The sequence below is a fragment of the Leucoraja erinacea genome, chromosome 5 (genome assembly GCF_028641065.1).
Source record: "Leucoraja erinacea ecotype New England chromosome 5, Leri_hhj_1, whole genome shotgun sequence".
Classification (NCBI taxonomy): Eukaryota; Metazoa; Chordata; class Chondrichthyes; order Rajiformes; family Rajidae; genus Leucoraja; species Leucoraja erinaceus.
In genome coordinates, this window is record NC_073381.1 from 53,081,570 (window position 1) to 53,100,272 (window position 18,703).

At 43.8% G+C, this 18,703-nt stretch overlaps 1 protein-coding gene across 1 annotated transcript in view; it reads right to left on the reverse strand.

Annotated features, from left to right (window-relative positions):
- LOC129697658 (uncharacterized) overlaps window positions 1-18,703 on the reverse strand; it is a 141,216-nt gene that overhangs the window by 106,634 nt on the left and 15,879 nt on the right. The window contains exon 3 of the mRNA XM_055636369.1: window positions 2,612-2,767. Within this exon, the coding sequence (XP_055492344.1) occupies window positions 2,612-2,767 (156 nt within the window). The remainder of the gene's footprint in view (window positions 1-2,611; window positions 2,768-18,703) is intronic.

Below are 18,703 nucleotides of genomic sequence, written 5' to 3' on the forward strand. Positions count from 1 at the left end.
TAAAGAAATTTGAACTCCCAAATAGTAACTTCTTCAGATACTTGCAATTCAGGGATTATATACAAAAGCATCTGTCGGGATTTGAAGTTGAGAGGCAGTCTCAAATAGATGACTGCCTTAAAACATCACCATATAAAGACAAATTAATCTCCTATATGTATGATGTCCTTCTATCAATAACCTCTCCATCCTCTAGCAAATGTATAAGATCAATTGCAAAAAAGACATAAATGTGCAAATACCAGATGAAATATGGGAGGAAAGCCTCAAACTTGTACATAGGTACTCAAACAATGCTAGACACTGCCTCATACAGTTCAAAATTATACATAGACTTCACTACTCCAAGGCTAAAATACACAGTATATATCCAAATGTTTCTCCTATTTATGATAAATGTCACTCCTCAGATGCTACTCTTCTTCATATCTTTGTATCGTGCACTAAATTCACCTTTTTCTGGTCCGATATATTTAAGAATATCTCAGACATTCTTAACATCCCATTAATCCCAGTGCCCTTATTAATCATCTTTGGGGTATCTGAAACATCAAGACAACTCACAACTGCTCAACGACAATTCCTCTCCTACTGTCTCATTACGGCAAAGAAACTACTGCTCATGTCATGGAAAAAAACAACAGCTCCCAATTCCAGAATGTGGCTTCATGACTTGACCAGTACTTCACATTTAGAACGAATAAGATATGTTCTAAAGGATAGAGTCAACCAATTGACTAAAATCAGGTAACTATTTATGTCATTTCTTGCACAGAAGAATATTGACACAGAACACAAACCTATCTACACTAAGCCATCCATTTTAATGAAATTATGAGTAAGGGATAGAAGACAAGAGAGTTAGAAGCTTTGGAAACAAGAGTCTTCACAAAGAATTATTGCACTGAACTGCTCCCTATGTACTGTACTCATCTTCTGCACTTTACTTATGTATTTATTTATTGTTATGTTTATTATTCACTTTTCTTCCCTCATTATTTTTTTTTTTTTTAATTTGCGCTGTTTTTATAAACATGCCCGTCCATATTGTTTGTATAATAATCAAATGTTCTGTTTTGATATGTACATTTGGAAAAAATGAGCTTGGATATGGCAACATAATTTGTACCCATTTTTTGATGGCTTAATAAAATTTATTAAAGAATAAAATCACTAACAAATGAACAGACATTAAGTACAATTATTGTAATTGAAACATAATAAATTGTCAAAAAAACAATTTGTGAAAATGCAGACAGTGGACTGGATTTTGTTTTGAGTGAAATGATGCATAGACCAACATTCAGCCGCCTACCATATTGGACATGCAAATGTGGACAACTACTAACAACACTCTTTGCTCTAACTGTTGTACTTGAGTGTGATGTGATTGTATTTTTGTTTAGTATTGTCTGATATGATAGGATAGCATGCAAAAAAAGCTTCTCACTGTATCTCAGTACATGTGACAATATTACTTAAGCCCATCTCAACTTGTTCCTTCATCTAATCAAACTGAAATTCTATAGAATCAAGGAAAATCAAAAGCACAAAGTGTAATATTTAAAACAATGAAAAGGCATGTACAGAAAACAAAATGAAAAGATTGTTATTGTTAAGAGGGAAAGAAGGGAAAAAAAGTTTCAAATCTTCAATACCTGGAGTATTGCGTACAGTTTTGGTCTCCAAATCTGAGGAAAGACATTCTTGACCTAGAGGAAGTACAGAGAAGGTTCACTAGACCGATTCCCGGGATGGCAGGACTTTCATATGAAGAAAGACTGGATAGACTCAGCTTGTACATGCTAGAATTCAGAAGATTGAGGGGGGATCTTATAGAAACTTACAAAATTCTTAAGGGGTTGGACAGGCTAGATGCAGGAAGATTATTCCCGATGTTGGGGAAGTCCAGAACTAGGGGTCACAGTTTAAGGATAAGAGGGAAGTCTTTTAGGACCGAGATGAGAAAATCATTTTTTACACAGAGAGTAGTGAATCTGTGGAATTCTCTGCCACAGAAGGTAGTTCATCCCAGTTCATTGGCTATATTTAAGAGGGAGTTAGATGTGGCCCTTGTGGCTAAAGGGATCAGGGGGTATGGAGAGAAGGCAGGGATGGGATACCGAGTTGGATGATCAGCCATGATCATATCGAATGGCGGTGAAGGCTCGAAGGGCCGAATGGCCTACTCCTGCATCTATTTTCTATGTTTCTATGTTTCAATGAAAATGAAAAACTGAAGGAATGCAATCCCACCACTAGTTAAAACGTTCAAGTCAAGGAAATCATCTGGCACTAATTAGGTCATATCAAACCATTTAAGACTCACTTGAATGAAGAAGTTGATGTTGTGTATAAGTAGTATATCCTTCACACCATGTTTTCGGACGTCAAATTTCTTAGAAATTTCCAGGAGCAAAGTGCACAACTATTTTCAGAATACCGTTTGTTACTGCAATGTTTGGTTGCTTCAGAATTTGCAGCCCAATTTTCTCAACAAAACCAAGAAGATCTGATAGCCACGCTCGTAGTGTTAGTGTAAATTCTATGCTGTTCACTTAAAAAAATTCACAGAAAGATGCTCTACAACGTTACAAATTACAAAACTTACATCCATATTCTTCCCTGATCTTTGCGTCCGGAAATGGGAGCTCTGCAAGAAGACTATGGACTTCTTTCTCTGCAGCAGATCGGGTTTTCTTCCTCTTTCGCCATTTTGGTCTCTTCCTTTTAGCATTTGCTGCCTCTTGTGGCCCTTTAAGACCATCTATACAAAATAGGAACAATTAGAAACTAAATTGAGGAAAACCATGTTATTTGGTAAGATTCATGTCATAAGCAATCTGATTAAGTGAGAACATGGGACAAAATGAAAAATGTGCAGGTGTCAGAGGTTATGGGGAGAAGGCAGGAGAATGGGGTTAAGAGGGAGAGATAAATCAGCCATGATTGAATGGCGGAGTAGACTTGATGGGCCAAATGGCCTAATTCTACTCCTATTCCTGATGGCCTTATTCTTACCCGACATAACTAACCAATTTTAATGAGGTAATTTATATCGAAATAGACTTTTCAGACTTCTATGCCCATGCTGATCAATGCCAACTTGTTTTTGATAACCCTACCTTTCTATTCTAATCCTTTTTTTTTTACAGCATTAGGTCAATATACTTCTAAGCCTTACCTATTTAAATGCCTGCCCAAATGTTTTTTTTTTTTTAAATGTGACTGATTCCACCACCATGTCCTCTGTCAACGTGTTCCAGATATCAACCACATCGTTATAAAAAAATGTTCTCCTCAAATCCCCTTTTAAAATCCGTCCTCTCAATTTAAACCCATGCAGACACAAAATGCTGGAGTAACTCTGCGGGACCCTTGAAAGGTCTTGACCCAAAATGTCACCCATTCCTTCTCTTCAGAGTTACTCCAGCATTTTGTGTCTACCTTAGATTTAAACCGGCATCTGCAGTTCTTTCCCACATATTAAACCCATGCCAACTTGTTTTTGATAACCCAACCTTAGTAAAAAGATTGTGACCATTAAACTCTTTACCTTCAGAGTACCTTTGTTCCAAGGAAAATAAATGCTGACAAACCAATCAAGGCCTACGGGATCTCGCAATTGCTAACCATTTTAATTCCTCTTCTCATTCCCATACTGACTTTTAGGGATTGCTCCATTACCAGAGTAAGACCACATGCAAACTGGAGGAATATCACCTCCTATTCCACTTGTGTAGTTTACAACCCAACGATATGAACATTATGTGTAGGAAAGAACTACAGATGCTGGTTGAAATCAAAGGTATACACAAAATGCCGTAGTAACTCAGCGGGCCAGGTGGCATCTTTGGAGAGAAGGATTGGGCGATGTTTCTGGTCAAGACCCTTGCATTCTCCAACTTTAGATAACTAACCAAACCCCCCGCCCCCCCCCCCCCCCCCCCCCCTTCGCTTCTCTTCCACTCCCTCTCCAGTGCGCCACCTGGATGCACCTATTTCACTCCTACCCCTCCACCTAGATTCTTTCTTCTAGCTTCACAATTAGTAAATCCTCAATTACACTTTCGATATTTTCATCTCTGGTCTTTGTTCCATCTACTGCTTAGCAAAACCCCCCTCATCTAATCGACCTATGACTTGCCCAGCCCCTCCTGTCTTCATATTAAGGAAGTCAAAATCTCCCGTTAATATAGCCCTATTGTTCTTACACCTCTTCTGCCCTTCGTTTACACATCTGTTGGTTGAATTCTTACTATTAGGAGGCCTACAGTATAATCCCAGCAAAGCCACCACCTATCTACTATTCCCAAATTCTACCCATTTGAGCTTCTCAACTATCCCCTCCAGGATATCCTAAGTATTGCCATGATGTACAGGCTCTAGCTAGCAATGCAGGGCAGGTTATTTCTACTTTTTGAAATAACAACATTGTTTCTTTGACAATGCACAGATTTTGTGGCTGAAGATGAAGCAATGGTACTTCCCACTGACCCCAAAGAAGCAGAGTTTGAACAACATTTCACGAATCAGCTCTGGAGGATCTCAGATGTCAAGCAACTGCATGTCATCAGGCAACCCGAGTCCCCACTCACATCGATAAAAAGTTAAATTAGTTCAAATATGTGAAATGCTAGTCGGATTACTCTTTTCTAAAGATTAGATTGCAGAAAGTTGGTAAGCAGAACACCTTGTGTAGGATCAAGGAATTATTGATTACATTTTCTGTGATTCATGTTTAAATGACACACAACAGCAAATGATAATAGCTTTGCCATCATTTATGCATCAATATTTAGGTTACAATCGTTCTTAGTTGAATGAAAAGAGTCAAGCATTAGACCCGTGTAGTGGCAGATTTTTATATCGTTCAAGAGATTACTCCCTCCAGCCGCTAAAAGGACTACATGGTTAAGGGGAATGTCTTTATACGCATGCAAGCTCTCCGTCAGAGACCTTCAGAACTTCTTCACAGATAAGTCGTCACAAACACAGTCTTTTGATTAATAAATTCTTTATTGTTGATGAAAAACAATAAGGTACATCCAAACTTCTTCCGATTCGTTACTATAATCTTCATCGAACTCCAGCTTATTGCTTTAAACATTAGGAAACTCCTCGTGTCTTCATTACACTTCGCATGGTCAAAGGGTAAACCTTCTCCATGCTGGTCCGAAACTAAACTAACAACTAAGATTCTACGCAACTTAGCTCAAAACACGCCTTAAAATACGTCATAAATCCCACCCACAATATAACGGGCAGTCTAAAATTTAAAGACACATGCCATCATCAATGACATGCAAAAAAGCCAAATAGCCACGACATACCGGCCCCTAATTGTTCCGAGTATATAATGAGGCAATTATTAATAAACATCAAAAAAGTAGACATGAAGGCTTAACATATATCAAAAGCAAAAAAAATAAATAAATCAGGGAATTGAACCCCGTGGCTCCCTGTCGGGAAATTGAATCCCGGTCTACTGCGTGACAGGCAGGGATACTAACCACTATACTCATGAGGGGAACAAAAAATAGCATGCACTATATATCCGCAATCAGAATTTTTCATCGACTCTTCCATCTTCACGTTTGCCTTCTAGAAGCAAGCATAACTAGGTTATTGATCTTATTAAAACACTGGTTTTAGTTTAAAGTCGTACCGTGCGCACCAAACCCTTAAAATCAGGCATGATACCCAGTATATAGGCCAAAACATAACAGTCCAAAGCTTTGATAGCATGAAATGTCTTCCTCCATGTCCGATCAATTCATGAATGTGTTGGAACAACAATGTTGAAGTGTGAAAATCTTTTGAGAGAATAACAGGATTTTTAGCAATAAAGTTCACCGTTAGGTTTGATTTACTAGCAGGTTCAGGAACAGCTCCTTCCCTGCAGCTGTTACACAACTTAACTCTGCACCTTGGTGATTGCCAGTCACCGCCCCGGACACTCCTTCCCCCAGAAAAATTGCACTACTGCTACTGTATGTACATATATTTTACTGTTCCATTATTCTATGTTCGTTCTTCTGGGTGAGATGCTAACTGCATATTGTTGTCTCTGTACTGTACACTGCACAATACCAATAAAGATTGAATTGAATCTGAATCTAAACCTAATCATCATAGCAGAGATTTCAAATCACAACTCAAGCTTTGGCCATTCTCTGTCTGGCTGACAGAGATTTTAGTTCATTGATCCATCTCTTATCGCTTACGAAGCATTTCACTGTCAGTTCTCTGGAAACTTCATCTGCAGGATTTTCTTCTATGTTAACATTTTTCAGTTGTACAACATTAGTACAACTCCCAATGCTCTTTCCATTGGCAGATTGTCTTTGTCCAAATCCAACTCTGGTTTCTTTGTCTCGATCATCTAGTGGAAAACTTTCACAATTGTCGCTAATCCACTTGGAGAGTGTGGATCCTCTCTTATTACAAAGAGAAGTCAGGTGTTCTACTGGTAGAATTGATTCCTGCTCAGTAGACATGGATTGTAAGCAATCATCCATGTTATTATTCTTCAAAGAGATTCTTACTTCATGAAAGTTAGTATTCTCGATAAACTTACGTTTCAAATTCTGGTGGCTATGCTCAGCCTTACCACGATTACACACACTAGGGGCGCTGCACTGGCAGCAGCCTCTGCCTACAGCCTGTCTGTTTTTTCTGTCTTTTTTATTATTTTTAGTTAGTCTAAAGTCTGTGTTAGGGGGAACTTTAACTTTTTTATGTGGGGGAGGGGGGCAGGGTAAGGGGGAAACCGTCTCCCAGTCTCTTCCTGGCGGGGACGCGACTATTTCTCCGAGTCGCGTCCTCGTCCCCACCTCGCGGCCTACCAGCTGGATCAGAGCGGCCTTTCCTGCCGGGGACCGGGAACCGGACCAGGGCTGCTACAGCGGCGGCGCAGCGCTGGAGTCAACGCGGAGCGGGCGATACCTACCTGGGTCGCCGTTGGAGCTCCGGAGCGTTGAGCCGTTGCTCCAACATCGAGGAGCTCTGGTGCGGAGAGCTTCCAACGCGGGCGGCGCTGAACGGCATCGTGGAGTCCTGGGGCGCCTTGCAGAGGGTCTGCAGCAGCAGTCTCCACCCGGCGCGGCCTACGGACTTTGGAAGCAGCAGACTCCGGTAGGAGGGGGCCGACTCTGTGTCCACGCCGCTGAGGACGTCCCGCAGCCCCGACGTCGGACTTTTAATACCCCGGCGTGCGGTCCTGAACATCGGGCCGCCAGTAGCGGCAACTGCGGAGGGTTTGGGGAGACCCTGACCACGGGGAATTGTGGAGGAAGAGACTGACTTTGGTGCCTTCCCACACAGTGGGGAACTTTGATTCTGCTGTGTGGGGATGTTTTATGTCAACTCTATAGTGTGTTGTGTCCTGTTGATTTTTTTTAATGTATGGCTGTATGGAAATTCATTTCACTGTGCCATTAGGCACACGTGACAATTAAAACTATCTTGTCTTGTAAAAAATCTTGTATTATTCGATAAACTAACACTTCCTTGTTTGAAAGGTAAGTCCAGCCAATAGTGTCCATCAGTTTTTACTGAGTAGTTCATAATATCCATGAACTTCAACTCTTCATTCGATATCTCTTCAGATTCCTTGCTGGTACTTTCCTTGAAGTCATGATTGTATGGCTTCATCACCAGCTTTTCTAATTTATCAGTAGATATTTGATTAACAGCAATGATAGGATAGTTCCTCTGATTCTCGTTTTCATTATTCCTTTTCAAGGAGCCATAGATAACCATCCAAGTCGGGTTTTCTTAGCACACGGTCCATCACCTTGACTCCTAACAATCTGTATAGGTTCCAATGCCTTCAAAACATTTGAATGCGTTAGCAATCCTCTGTTCATTACCAAAACGTTCTTTAAGTAACCGTCTCGCCTTTTTATAGCCATGGCTGTCTGGCTCAGTTTGACAACCTTCTGCAAGTATCTGAACACTTCCACGTGTACATCACCAGAAATCATAAGCGCTCCTTTTCATCCATAATTTTTGTTTCTAATACTTCTTCTAATGCCCTTATGAAAGCTTCATACCGCAAAGGATCTCCATCATATGTAGGAATTTCTGCTGGTGGTAGAATGAGAGAGGTATTTTGTCAAGCTATGATCTGGTTGAATTCAGTTTGCCTTTTCACCAATGGCAATAACTCATCCTGATAACTTTGGCTTGGCTCCACCTGTCGATAAACAGGCCTTTGTGACTCAAACTGGCTTGCTCGAGCCTGTGCACCAAGTTTCGGAAAAGCGTGGTCCGCTATTGGTTTGTCTCGAGCAGCCACAGACGCTCCTTTAGTAGTTTGTTTCGATCTAGCACCCATTTGCTGAGAAGAAGTTTCACTCACCTTCCTCTGTTCCAAAGGGGTTTCAAAGCTATGAAATCTGGGGACCTCGATTGTGGAATTGATCCAACTGCTAATTCACTTTGAGCAATCTTTCTTCCCAAATCGGAGTTCATCACCTTTGATGTTCTAGAACTGCATCTTGATCCCTCGCTTTCCAGTAGCTTATTTTTTGCTTTGGCCACCGCCATCTTTGTGTCTAATTTCAGTTGTTCCTTTCGTCACCTCATCTCTTCTTCTTCTCGTCTCATCTCTTCTTTCCTCTGATCATTCCATCATCTCATCTCTTCTTCTAACCATTCCTCTGCCTCCTTCATGAAACCATTGAATCTCTTCACCCCCACTGGGTGTCTCTTATGCGTTCTTCCCGAGACGGTTGTGAACACAGCAGTACATCTTGTTTCTTTCCAACCTCTTTGCAGAGGTTCGTTCCATAGTTGGCTGATATTAGATTTCACCTTGATCACGTTCTGTTCTGATTCCATTAATTTCTTCTGTTTCTCAATTAATCTGGTAACCTGTTTCCATAATTTGTTTCTCTCCTTCTCGGTTTCTTTCAAGCAGGCAGCTTGCAAATTATCTGTTTCTTCTCGATACACGAGTTTTCTATAGCTATCAATCGACTTGTTAACTTGTTCCCATATCGAGTTTTCCTCTTTCTTAGTTTCTGTCAGGTAGGCAGGTTCTCCTCGACTAAGCTTGACTTAGCCACCTTGTGGTTCCTCTGGCGTGGTTCTTTCTTCATCTTCTGGCTCCATGATTTTAAAGAAGTCTCGGCAGATCGCCATGTCTTCTAATTAGACGAATAGAGTCTTCTCTGAATTCTGCTCCAACTTTATGTAAACATCGAGTGGCTATTTTGTAAACAATTTCCTCAGAACCATAACAAACTGAGATTGGGGACAACATCTCTCCAACATCCATGGGCTTAAAGATGACGATAATTCGAAAGGAATGCATGTTATCAAAATTTCAAAACAATCTCCAAGGTCGGTCTCCTTTCTCCAGACAAATTGGAAAAAACACTTTTTTGCTCTTCTACAGAAGCCATTTAAATTTAAAGCTTGCAGCCTCAAAATTCAAAGAATAATAGTCGATTTCTACTCACAATTTCTGTGATGTGTCGATAGACCTCAGGGCCTCCTCTGGCCGAGATCTATTTTCTTCAGTTCCTCGGCTGGAACCGGAATTCTGGCCAAAACCTCTCCGAGATCTTAACCAAATCTTCTGTCCCACTCTCTGGGACTGGTGTACACCCCCTGCCGGAGGTTTCCTTTGACTTAATGTTGCGGCAGGTTTTTATATTGTTCAAGAGATTACTCCCTCTAGCCGCTAAATGGACAGCATGGTAAGGGGAATGTCTTTATACGCATGCGAGGTCACTGTCAGAGACCTTCAGAGCTTCTTCAAAAACAGTCTTTTGAATAATAAATTCTTTATTGTTGATGAAAAACAATAAGGTACATCCAAACTTTCTCCGACTCTTTACTATAATCTTAATTGAACTCCAGCTTATTGCTTAAAGGACCTATCCCACGAGCATGCGACTGCATGCGGCAAGCGCGACCAAACCGGAAGCGGGGGCCGCGCGGAGGTCAAGTGATCCCCGTACAGGATCACTTGACCTGAAGAAGTCTGAAGTCTGAAGAAGTCTGAAGAAGGGTTTCGGCCCGAAACGTTGCCTATTTCCTTCACTCCATAGATGCTGCTGCACCCACTGAGTTTCTCCAGCATTTCTTGTGATCCCCGTACAGGGCCTGTCCCACCAGCATGCGGCTGCATGCGGCGAGCGCGACCAAAATGGAAGCGGGGGCCACGCGGAGGTCGAGTGATCCCGTACGAGTTGACGTGAAGTTTGAGCAAAGTCCGCGGGAAGTTTCTCGTGTGACGTACGCCGTCAAGGCGCCGCATATGGCGTCCAGATGCTGCGTACGCCATCGAGACGCTGCGCACGCCCGTCGAGGCGGTGCATACGGCCTCAATGTGGCTGCGGGCCGGCAGGCCATTGCCGCCGGGAATTTTTAGACAGTGTCAGTTTTTCGGAGCCCGCACGATGTCGGGACCAGCTCCGCACAACTCCATACGGCTCGAAGTGGGACCGGCCCCGCGAGGCCGTACGGCTCAAGCGGCCACGTTAGGTCGCGCTTGCCGCATGCAGTCGCATGCTCGTGAGATAGGCCCTTTAAACATTAGAAAATGTGCCTTGTGTCTCCGTTACACTTCACATGTTCAAAGGGTAAACTTTCTCCATGCTGGTCCGAAACTTAGCTAACAACTAAGCTTCTGCCCAAGAAACCTAGCTCAAAACATGCCTTAAAATACGTCATAAATTCCACCCACAATATAACGGGCAGTTTAAAGACACATGTCATCATCAATGACATGCAAAACAAGCCAAATGGCCACTACAACCCGTTTTACATTGTGTGTTTACTTAGTCATGCTGATCGGAATTCAAATGTACCACTTCTGAATAGAGTAATTTTACAGATCATACATCACAACAAATAAATGCTTATTTGGTAAAGTCAAAGCATGAATTTCACTGCATCATTGGTTATGTGTTGGTCAAATTCCTGTTTTCAGTTCAGCTGTGAAATGCATCAGTGATGATGTCCAACTTCCAGTCTCTGGCAGATTTAGAAGATCCCATGATGTTATAGTGAAATAAAAGTAGAAAATAACTCAACATTGTTCTGCCAATGTCCAAGTCAACATTTATCCTTTCACCTAAATCAGTAAAACATGTAATTTATCTTAATCTCGTTAGTGAGGTCTTGCTCTCACAATATAGTAGCCAAATATGTGTGCATTAAAGTAATATAATTGGCTGTTGAAATATTTGAGATTTGGCAAATTCGAGAAGACATAATAGAAATGTAAGCTAGCTCAATATCTCTTGTAAATGGAACGGTGTCTGGGTTCCTACTGGTTACTGAATCACAGAACTCTATACCATCAAAATAATGAATTGATTTCTTGCAAAGCTTAAATAAAAAGAGTATATATTTTTTTTTATGTAGTTGAAAGTTTATATAAATCTTGTAAATGTGTTAAAATCCATCTAGACAGATTTGCAGCATTAAATGGGCTATTGGCAAAACTATGTTACAGAGATCTTACATAAATGATAAAGTGTTTAAGAAAGAACTGCAGATGCTGGAAAAATCAAAGGTAGACAAAATTGTGGAGAAACTCAGTGGGTGAGGCAGCATCTATGGAGCGAATGAATAGGTGACGTTTCGGGTCCAGACCTTTCTTCAGACTGATGTGGGGGTGGGGGGCAGGAAGAAGAAAGGAAGAAAGTGAGACCAAGCGCAGGCTTGGCGATCGCTTCGCCCAACACCTCCGCTCAGTTCGCAATAACCAAACAGACCTCCCAGTGGCTCAGCACTTCAACTCCGCATCCCATTCCGAATCCGACCTTTCTGTCCTGGGCCTCCTCCATGGCCAGAGTCCCACCGCAAATTGGAGGATCAGCACCTCATATTTCGCTTGGGTAGTTTACTCCCCAGCGGTGTGAACATTGACTTCTCCAAATTTCAGGTAGTCCTTGCTTTCTCCCTCCTTCCCCTCCCCAGCTCTCCCACAGCCTACTGTCTCCACCTCTTCAGTTCCTCTTCCGGCCCCCCCACCCCCACATCAGTCTGAAGAAGGGTCTCGACCCCAAACGTCACATATTCCTTTGCTCCATAGATGCTGTCTTATGAAGAAAGACTGGATAGACTTGGTTTATACTCTCTAGAATTTAGGAGACTGAGAGGGGATCTTATAGAAACTTACAAAATTCTTAAGGGGTTGGACAGGCTAGATGCAGGAAGATTGCTCCCGATGTTGGGGAAGTCCAGGACAAGGGGTCACTGCTTAAGGATAAGGGGGAAATCCTTTAAAACTGAGAGAAAAAACTTTTTTCACACAGAGAGTGGTGAATCTCTGTAACTCTCTGCCACAGAGGGTAGTCGAGGCCAGTTCATTGGCTATATTTAAGAGGGAGTTAGATGTGGCCCTTGTGGCTAAGGGGATCAGAGGGTATGGAGAGAAGGCAGGTACGGGATACTGAGTTGGATGATCAGCCATGATCATATTGAATGGCGGTGCAGGCTCGAAGGGCCGAATGGCCTACTCCTGCACCTCATTTCTATGTTTCTATGTTTCTATGCTGGCTCACCCGCTGAGTTTCTCCAGTATTTTTGTCTACCTTACAGAAATGATAGATCATTTAATTTCTAAGCTTTGGTAATTTCTGCAGATAAAATCAATTGTTTAGTTGAGGCATGTATGTTTGATTTTTATGGATTTTAATTGTCAAAACAGCAAATATTACATGTATCATTTATCAAAACCTTTAATAGCTTGACAAAATCATGTCAAGTGTAAACAGTAAATCAGCTTAATCCAAAAAGCTTTATGTATTTTAAATCTGTGTATTCATTTGGCAGCACCAAAAATGAAAAATACATATGCAACATCCTTAGCCAACTGCTTTGTTTTAAAGTATTAATTTAATTGTCAACAAGTTAATGAACTCTGTTAACTAAAACATAATCCGTGTTTGAATTGTAATCAACATCACATTTCAAATTATAATTGCATCTTGCCAAGACTAACCACTACATATAATAATCTAATGGTTTCTACCAGTCAGATTTCTGCCGTTGAATTGGAGTGCCTTTTTTAAAAAAAAAACAAGCAATTTTTTTCTCTCCAAATCACAAATGGTCTTAAGTGTTAAAGGTTCAAGAGTCCTAGTTTGAATAATGCATGAAGTTTACACAGAGCTGCACTGAAATGCTTCTTTCTCTGGGATTTATTAAAATACAGTGGAGTACACTAAAAGCAAAGTCGTAATATGTCAACTTGAACAATGGAGAAACATTGTAAGGCATGACATATTTGTTTTTAGAAAAAGCACTTTTGTGCTTAAAAAGCACACTTTGTACCTTACATCATTTAGAAGCATGGCTGGTAATTACAACATTGTTATGGGTAGCTGAGTTTTGAGGTTTTGAGAAATATCACGCATGAAGTGCATCACATATCAAAATGAAGTATAAGAAATAAAGTGGATGAGCTTGAGGCTCAGTTAGAAATTGGTAAGTATGATGTTGTGGGAATTACAGAGACATGGCTGCAAGAGGATCGGAACTGGGAACTGAATATTCAGGGGTATACATCATATCGAAATGACAGACAGATTAGGGGATAGTGGAGTCAAGGGATATGGGGAGAAGGCAGGCACGGGTCATTGATAGGGGACGATCATTCATGATTACAATGAATGGCGGTGCTGGCTCGAAGGGCCGAATGGCCTCCTCCTGCACCTATTTTCTATGTTTCTATGTGGGCAGAGGGGGTTGGGTGACTCTGTTGGTAAGGAATGAAATTCAGTCCCTTGCTGGGGGTGACATAGAATCAGAAGATGTACAATCATAGTGGATAGAACTGAGAAATTGTAAGGGTAAAAAGACCCTAATGGGAGTTACCTACAGGCACCCAAACAGTAGCCTGGAGATTGGGTGCAAGTTGCATCAGGAGTTAAAATTAGCATGTAACAAAGGTAATGCTGCGGTGGTTATGAAAGATTTTAACATGCAGGTAGACTGGGAAAATCAGGTTGGTACAGGACCCCAAGAAAGGGAGTTTGTGGAGTGCCTCCGAGATGGATTCTTAGAGCAGCTTGTACTGGAGCCTACCAGGGAGAAGGCAATTCTGGATTTAGTGTTGTGTAATGAACCAGATTTAATAAGGGAACTCGAGGTAAAGGAACCATTAGTAGGTAGTGAACATAACATGATAAGTTTTAATCTGCAATTTGAGAGGGAGAAAGTAAAATCGGAATTGTCAGTATTACAGTTGAACAAAGGGGACTATGTTGGCAAGAGGGAGGAACTGGCCAAAGTTGACTGGAAAGGGACCCTAACAGGGATGACGGTGGAACAGCAATGGCAGGTATTTCTGTGAATAATCCAGAAGATGCTGGATCATTTCATTCCAAAGAGGAAGAAAGATTCTACAGGGAGTAAGAGGCAACCTGGCTGACAAGGGAAGTCAAGGACAATATAAAAATGAAAGCGAAGACGTATAACAAAGCAAAGGGAGTGGGAAGCCAGAGGATTGGGAAACTTTTAAAGATCTACAGAAGGTAACTAAAAAAGCAATATGGGGAGAAAAGATTAAGTATGAAGGTTAGCTACCCAAGAATATAAAGGAGGAGAATAAAAGCTTCTTTAGGTATGTGAAGTGGAAAAAATTAGTTAAAACCAAACTTGGACCCTTGAAGACTGAAAAAGGTGAATTTATTATGGGGAACAGGAAATGGCAGATGAGTTGAACAGGTAATTTGGTTCTGTCTTCACTAAGGAAGACACAAACAATCTCCCAGATGTACTAGGGGACAGAGGTCCTGAGGTGACGAATGAACTGAAGGAAATTCACATTAGTTAGGAAATGGTGTTTGGTAGACTGATGGGACTGAAGGCTGATAAATCCCCAGGGCCTGGTGGTCTGCATCCCAGGGTACTCGAGGAGGTGGCTCTAGAAATTGTGGATGCATTGGTGATCATTTTTCAATGTTCTATAGATTCTGGATCAGTTCCTGTGGATTGGAGGGTAGCTAATGTTATCCCACTTTTCAAGAAAGGAGGGAGAGAGAAAGCAGGGAATTATAGACCAGTTAACCTGACATCAGTGGTGGGGAAGATGCTGGAGTCGATTATCTACCTGCATTTGGATACCTGCATTTGGATGCTGCGCTAGTATGGGTATTGCGGGCTGAAGGTACTGGTTTCCAGAGGGCTAGTATAGACATTGTGGGCCGTACGGATGCTTGGGCAGGCATCCAACGATTTTAAAAGCCAAGCCAAGGCAAACAATTGGGCTGCAGACACCCGACAACCAAAATTCGTTTTGTGAACAAAATTCATTTTGTGGCTGCAGCCACTTTACAGCCGCATCGAGGGGACTCACCATGGAGTAGACGTGCGTTCAGTGTTATTTGCAGCTCAGAGAGCCGTGACGTTCTCGCTTCCTGGTCTGGCAGAGACTGAATGAGGCACGACAACTCCATGGAGCAGTCAGCATCTCTAGATAGAAGAAATTGGGTGACGTTTCGGGTAGAGACCCTTCTTCAGATTTCCTCTGGTTTTAGTGTTTTTAGTTTAATTTAAAGATACAGCTTGGAAACAGGCCCTTAGGCCCACCAAGTCCATGCCGACCACTGATCACCCGTACAAGAGTTCTATCCCACACATTAGCGATTGAGTGGGGGCGCCATCGAGTATGGCCTCCCTGCCTGCAGCTGTTTGTCCTTTCGCCCTCTTTTTTATTTTTAGTGTGTTGAAAGTTTTGCCCCTTCCTCGCGGCCTACCAACGGGACTGGAGCGGCGTTTCCTGCCGGGTCCGGCCAGAACCTCTGCTTCGGCGGTGGAAGAGCGCTGAAGCACCATCGCGGAGCAAGCAATGTCTTACTTGGGTCACTGTGTGGTAAGCTCCGGAGTGCTGAGACCGCCGACTCCTACGTTGTGGAGCTGTGGTTGCGGAGAGTCCAGCTGCAGGCGGCGCAGGGTTTAAACACCACGGAGCCTGGGATCTCTCGCCGAGATCACCAGTGTTGGAGCTCCGACCAGCGCGGCCTGTGGACTTCGGGAGCCGCGGTCTCCGGGGAGGAAACGGCCGTTCCAGACATTCCAAGCCGCTGAGAGTGTTCTCCCGACGACGGAGCTCCATCACCCGGCGAGAGGGCCTGTAACATCGGGCCACCATCGCGGCGACTGCGGAGGCCTCAATAGATAGATAGATAGATAGCCTTTTATTGTCATTCAGAAGTCTGAACGAAATTGCAGCAGTCGTACATATAATACCATACAATAAAACAACAATAAACACTCTTAACATCCACTACGGAGTCGGTAGGGGGCTGTGATGGAGGCAAAAGTCTTAGGTCGCAGTCTCTTCCCTCTTCTCTTCCCTCTCTGTGGGGGCGATACCCCCGTTCCCCCGTAACTCGGAGTTAAGAACAGTCCCGCGCCAAACACCGTCAAGATCAGACCATTTAGTAGAACAGCTGCTGGCCCGTGCAGAACCCTGGGTCTGTTACCCCAACACGTCCCACCACCCTCACGTGGTACTGGGGGGGGCCGGGCGACTTGGGCGGAATCACACCCACCGGGCCACCCCGACTTGGGCACGCTTTCTCCCCCGGGACCGAGGGCCCCGACTGGGCGAAATTAAGTATGAGGAGAACCTCCCTCGGGCTGCCAGCGCCGCACCTTCCCGAGCTCGGCCGCTCCCGATGGGAGCCTCTCCCACCCTCGGGCTGGCCGCCCACACGGGAGCGTCCCAGCCTCTTCCAGCCCTGAGCCGGGACCACCCTCACGGGAAGCTCAGAGCGAGTCCCGTACTGCCTTCTCTCATACCCCTGATCGTCAAGGGCCACACATCCATTAGGCCTCAAATGTAGCCAATGGCAGAGGGGAACTAATACGACAAAAAGGTGTATTCCCCCGAAGGGAGAGACTGCAAACCCTCTTTGTGAAAAATGTTTTTCCCCCCACCCCCCTAAAGGATTTCCCCCCCCCTTTAAACTGTGACCCCTTGTCTGAACTTCCCCAACATCTGGAAACAAACTTCCTGCATCTAGCCTGCCCAAAAACACAAAAGACACAAGTTTCTATAAGATCCCCCCTCAATCTGTGGACTAAAAACATCTAGCGAGCACAAGCCGAGTCCGCGCCGCCACTCCGAAAGTCCTGACCACCCAGTGAACAAGTCTGGTGGACTGTACTTTATTGCCTTCCCTCAGTGGCAAACATTGTCTTTGATGTTTTTATGTTCATGTTAAATCACACGATGTTGTGTTTTATTCACCAGGGTGTGCTGCAAATGGAACTCAAATTTCGCTATTGGTGTATGAATAAATGTCCTTTGTTAAGTCAAGAGTTTTTTATTCTCTCACGTCCCAGGGGGGGGGGGGGGGGGGGGGGCAGGCACAGAATATGTAAACAATGTCATAAACGAGAAAACAAAATGTATATATATTTACACACATGTAAAGAGACTGAAAAAGGTTCCTGCACACCTTTGGAATGTGGAAGGAAACAAGAGCACCCGGAGAAAACCAACGCGATCAAAGGGAAAAGGAGCAAACTCCATCCAGACAGCACCCATATTCAGGATCAATTCCAGGTTTCTGGCAATTTTAGGCAGCAACTTTATAGCCAATGTACTGGCCCATAGTCTTGAACTGAATTGAAACATACAGTAGCTGTCAGGGGGGACATAGCGTCACTTAGAGATTTAAGACTAAAAATGGATAGTTTATTTCGGGTCGAGACCCATCTCCAGACTGTGAGGGTGGTGGTGGGGGAGGGGAGGCGGAAAGAAGAAAGGAAGAGGCGGAGACAGTGGGCTGAGGGAGAGCTGGGAAGCGGAGGAGAAAGCATGAACTACCTTAAATTAGAGAAGTCAATGTTCATACCGCTGGGGTGTAAACTGCCCAAGCGAAATATGAGGAGCTATTTCTCCAATTTACGGTGAGCCTCAAGGGCCTGTCCCACTTGCATGCGACTGCATGCTTTTGGCACGAGCAATACGGAAGCGGAGTTCGCGCTAAGTCAGCACTAAGTTCGCGGTAAGTACGCGCTAAGTTCGAGCGTGACGTAATTCGCGGCATACTTACCAATTAGCTGGGCAGAAGGCGTGCCGACTGAATTTGGGCGTTGCACGCGTCGGGCGGTAACGTCATCACGCAATGGCACGCCGGGCGGTGACGTCATCGCGCAACGCCACGCGCTAGGCGTACGCCGTCAAGACACTGCGTACAACGTCAAGACGCTGCGTTCGCCGTCAAGACGCTGCGTACACCCTCAATGCGCCTGTGGGCCGGCAGGCCGTTGGCGTGCGGAATTTATGGACAGTGCGGGATTTTCGGAGCCCCACAGAACTCCATACGCCTCCGCACTTGGAATTGGGACCTGCCCCGCGCGGCCCGTACGCCTCAAGCGACCACGTTTGGTCGTGCCAGACATATGCAATCGCATGCAAGTGGGACAGGCCCTTCACATGGGGGAGGCACAGGACAGAAAGGTCAGATTTGGAATGGGAGGGGGAGTTGAAGTGCTGAGCCACCATGAGATCAGGTTGGTTATTGTGAACCGAGCGGAGGTATTAGGCGAAGCGATCGCCAAGCCTATGTATGGTCTCACCGATTTAGAGCAGCGGATGGTCTCACCGATTTAGAGCAGCGGATGGAATAGATGAGGTTGGAGTAGGTGCAGATGAACCTCTGCTGCACCTGGAAAGACTGCTTGGGTCCTTGAATGTAGTCAAGGGGGGAGGTAAAGC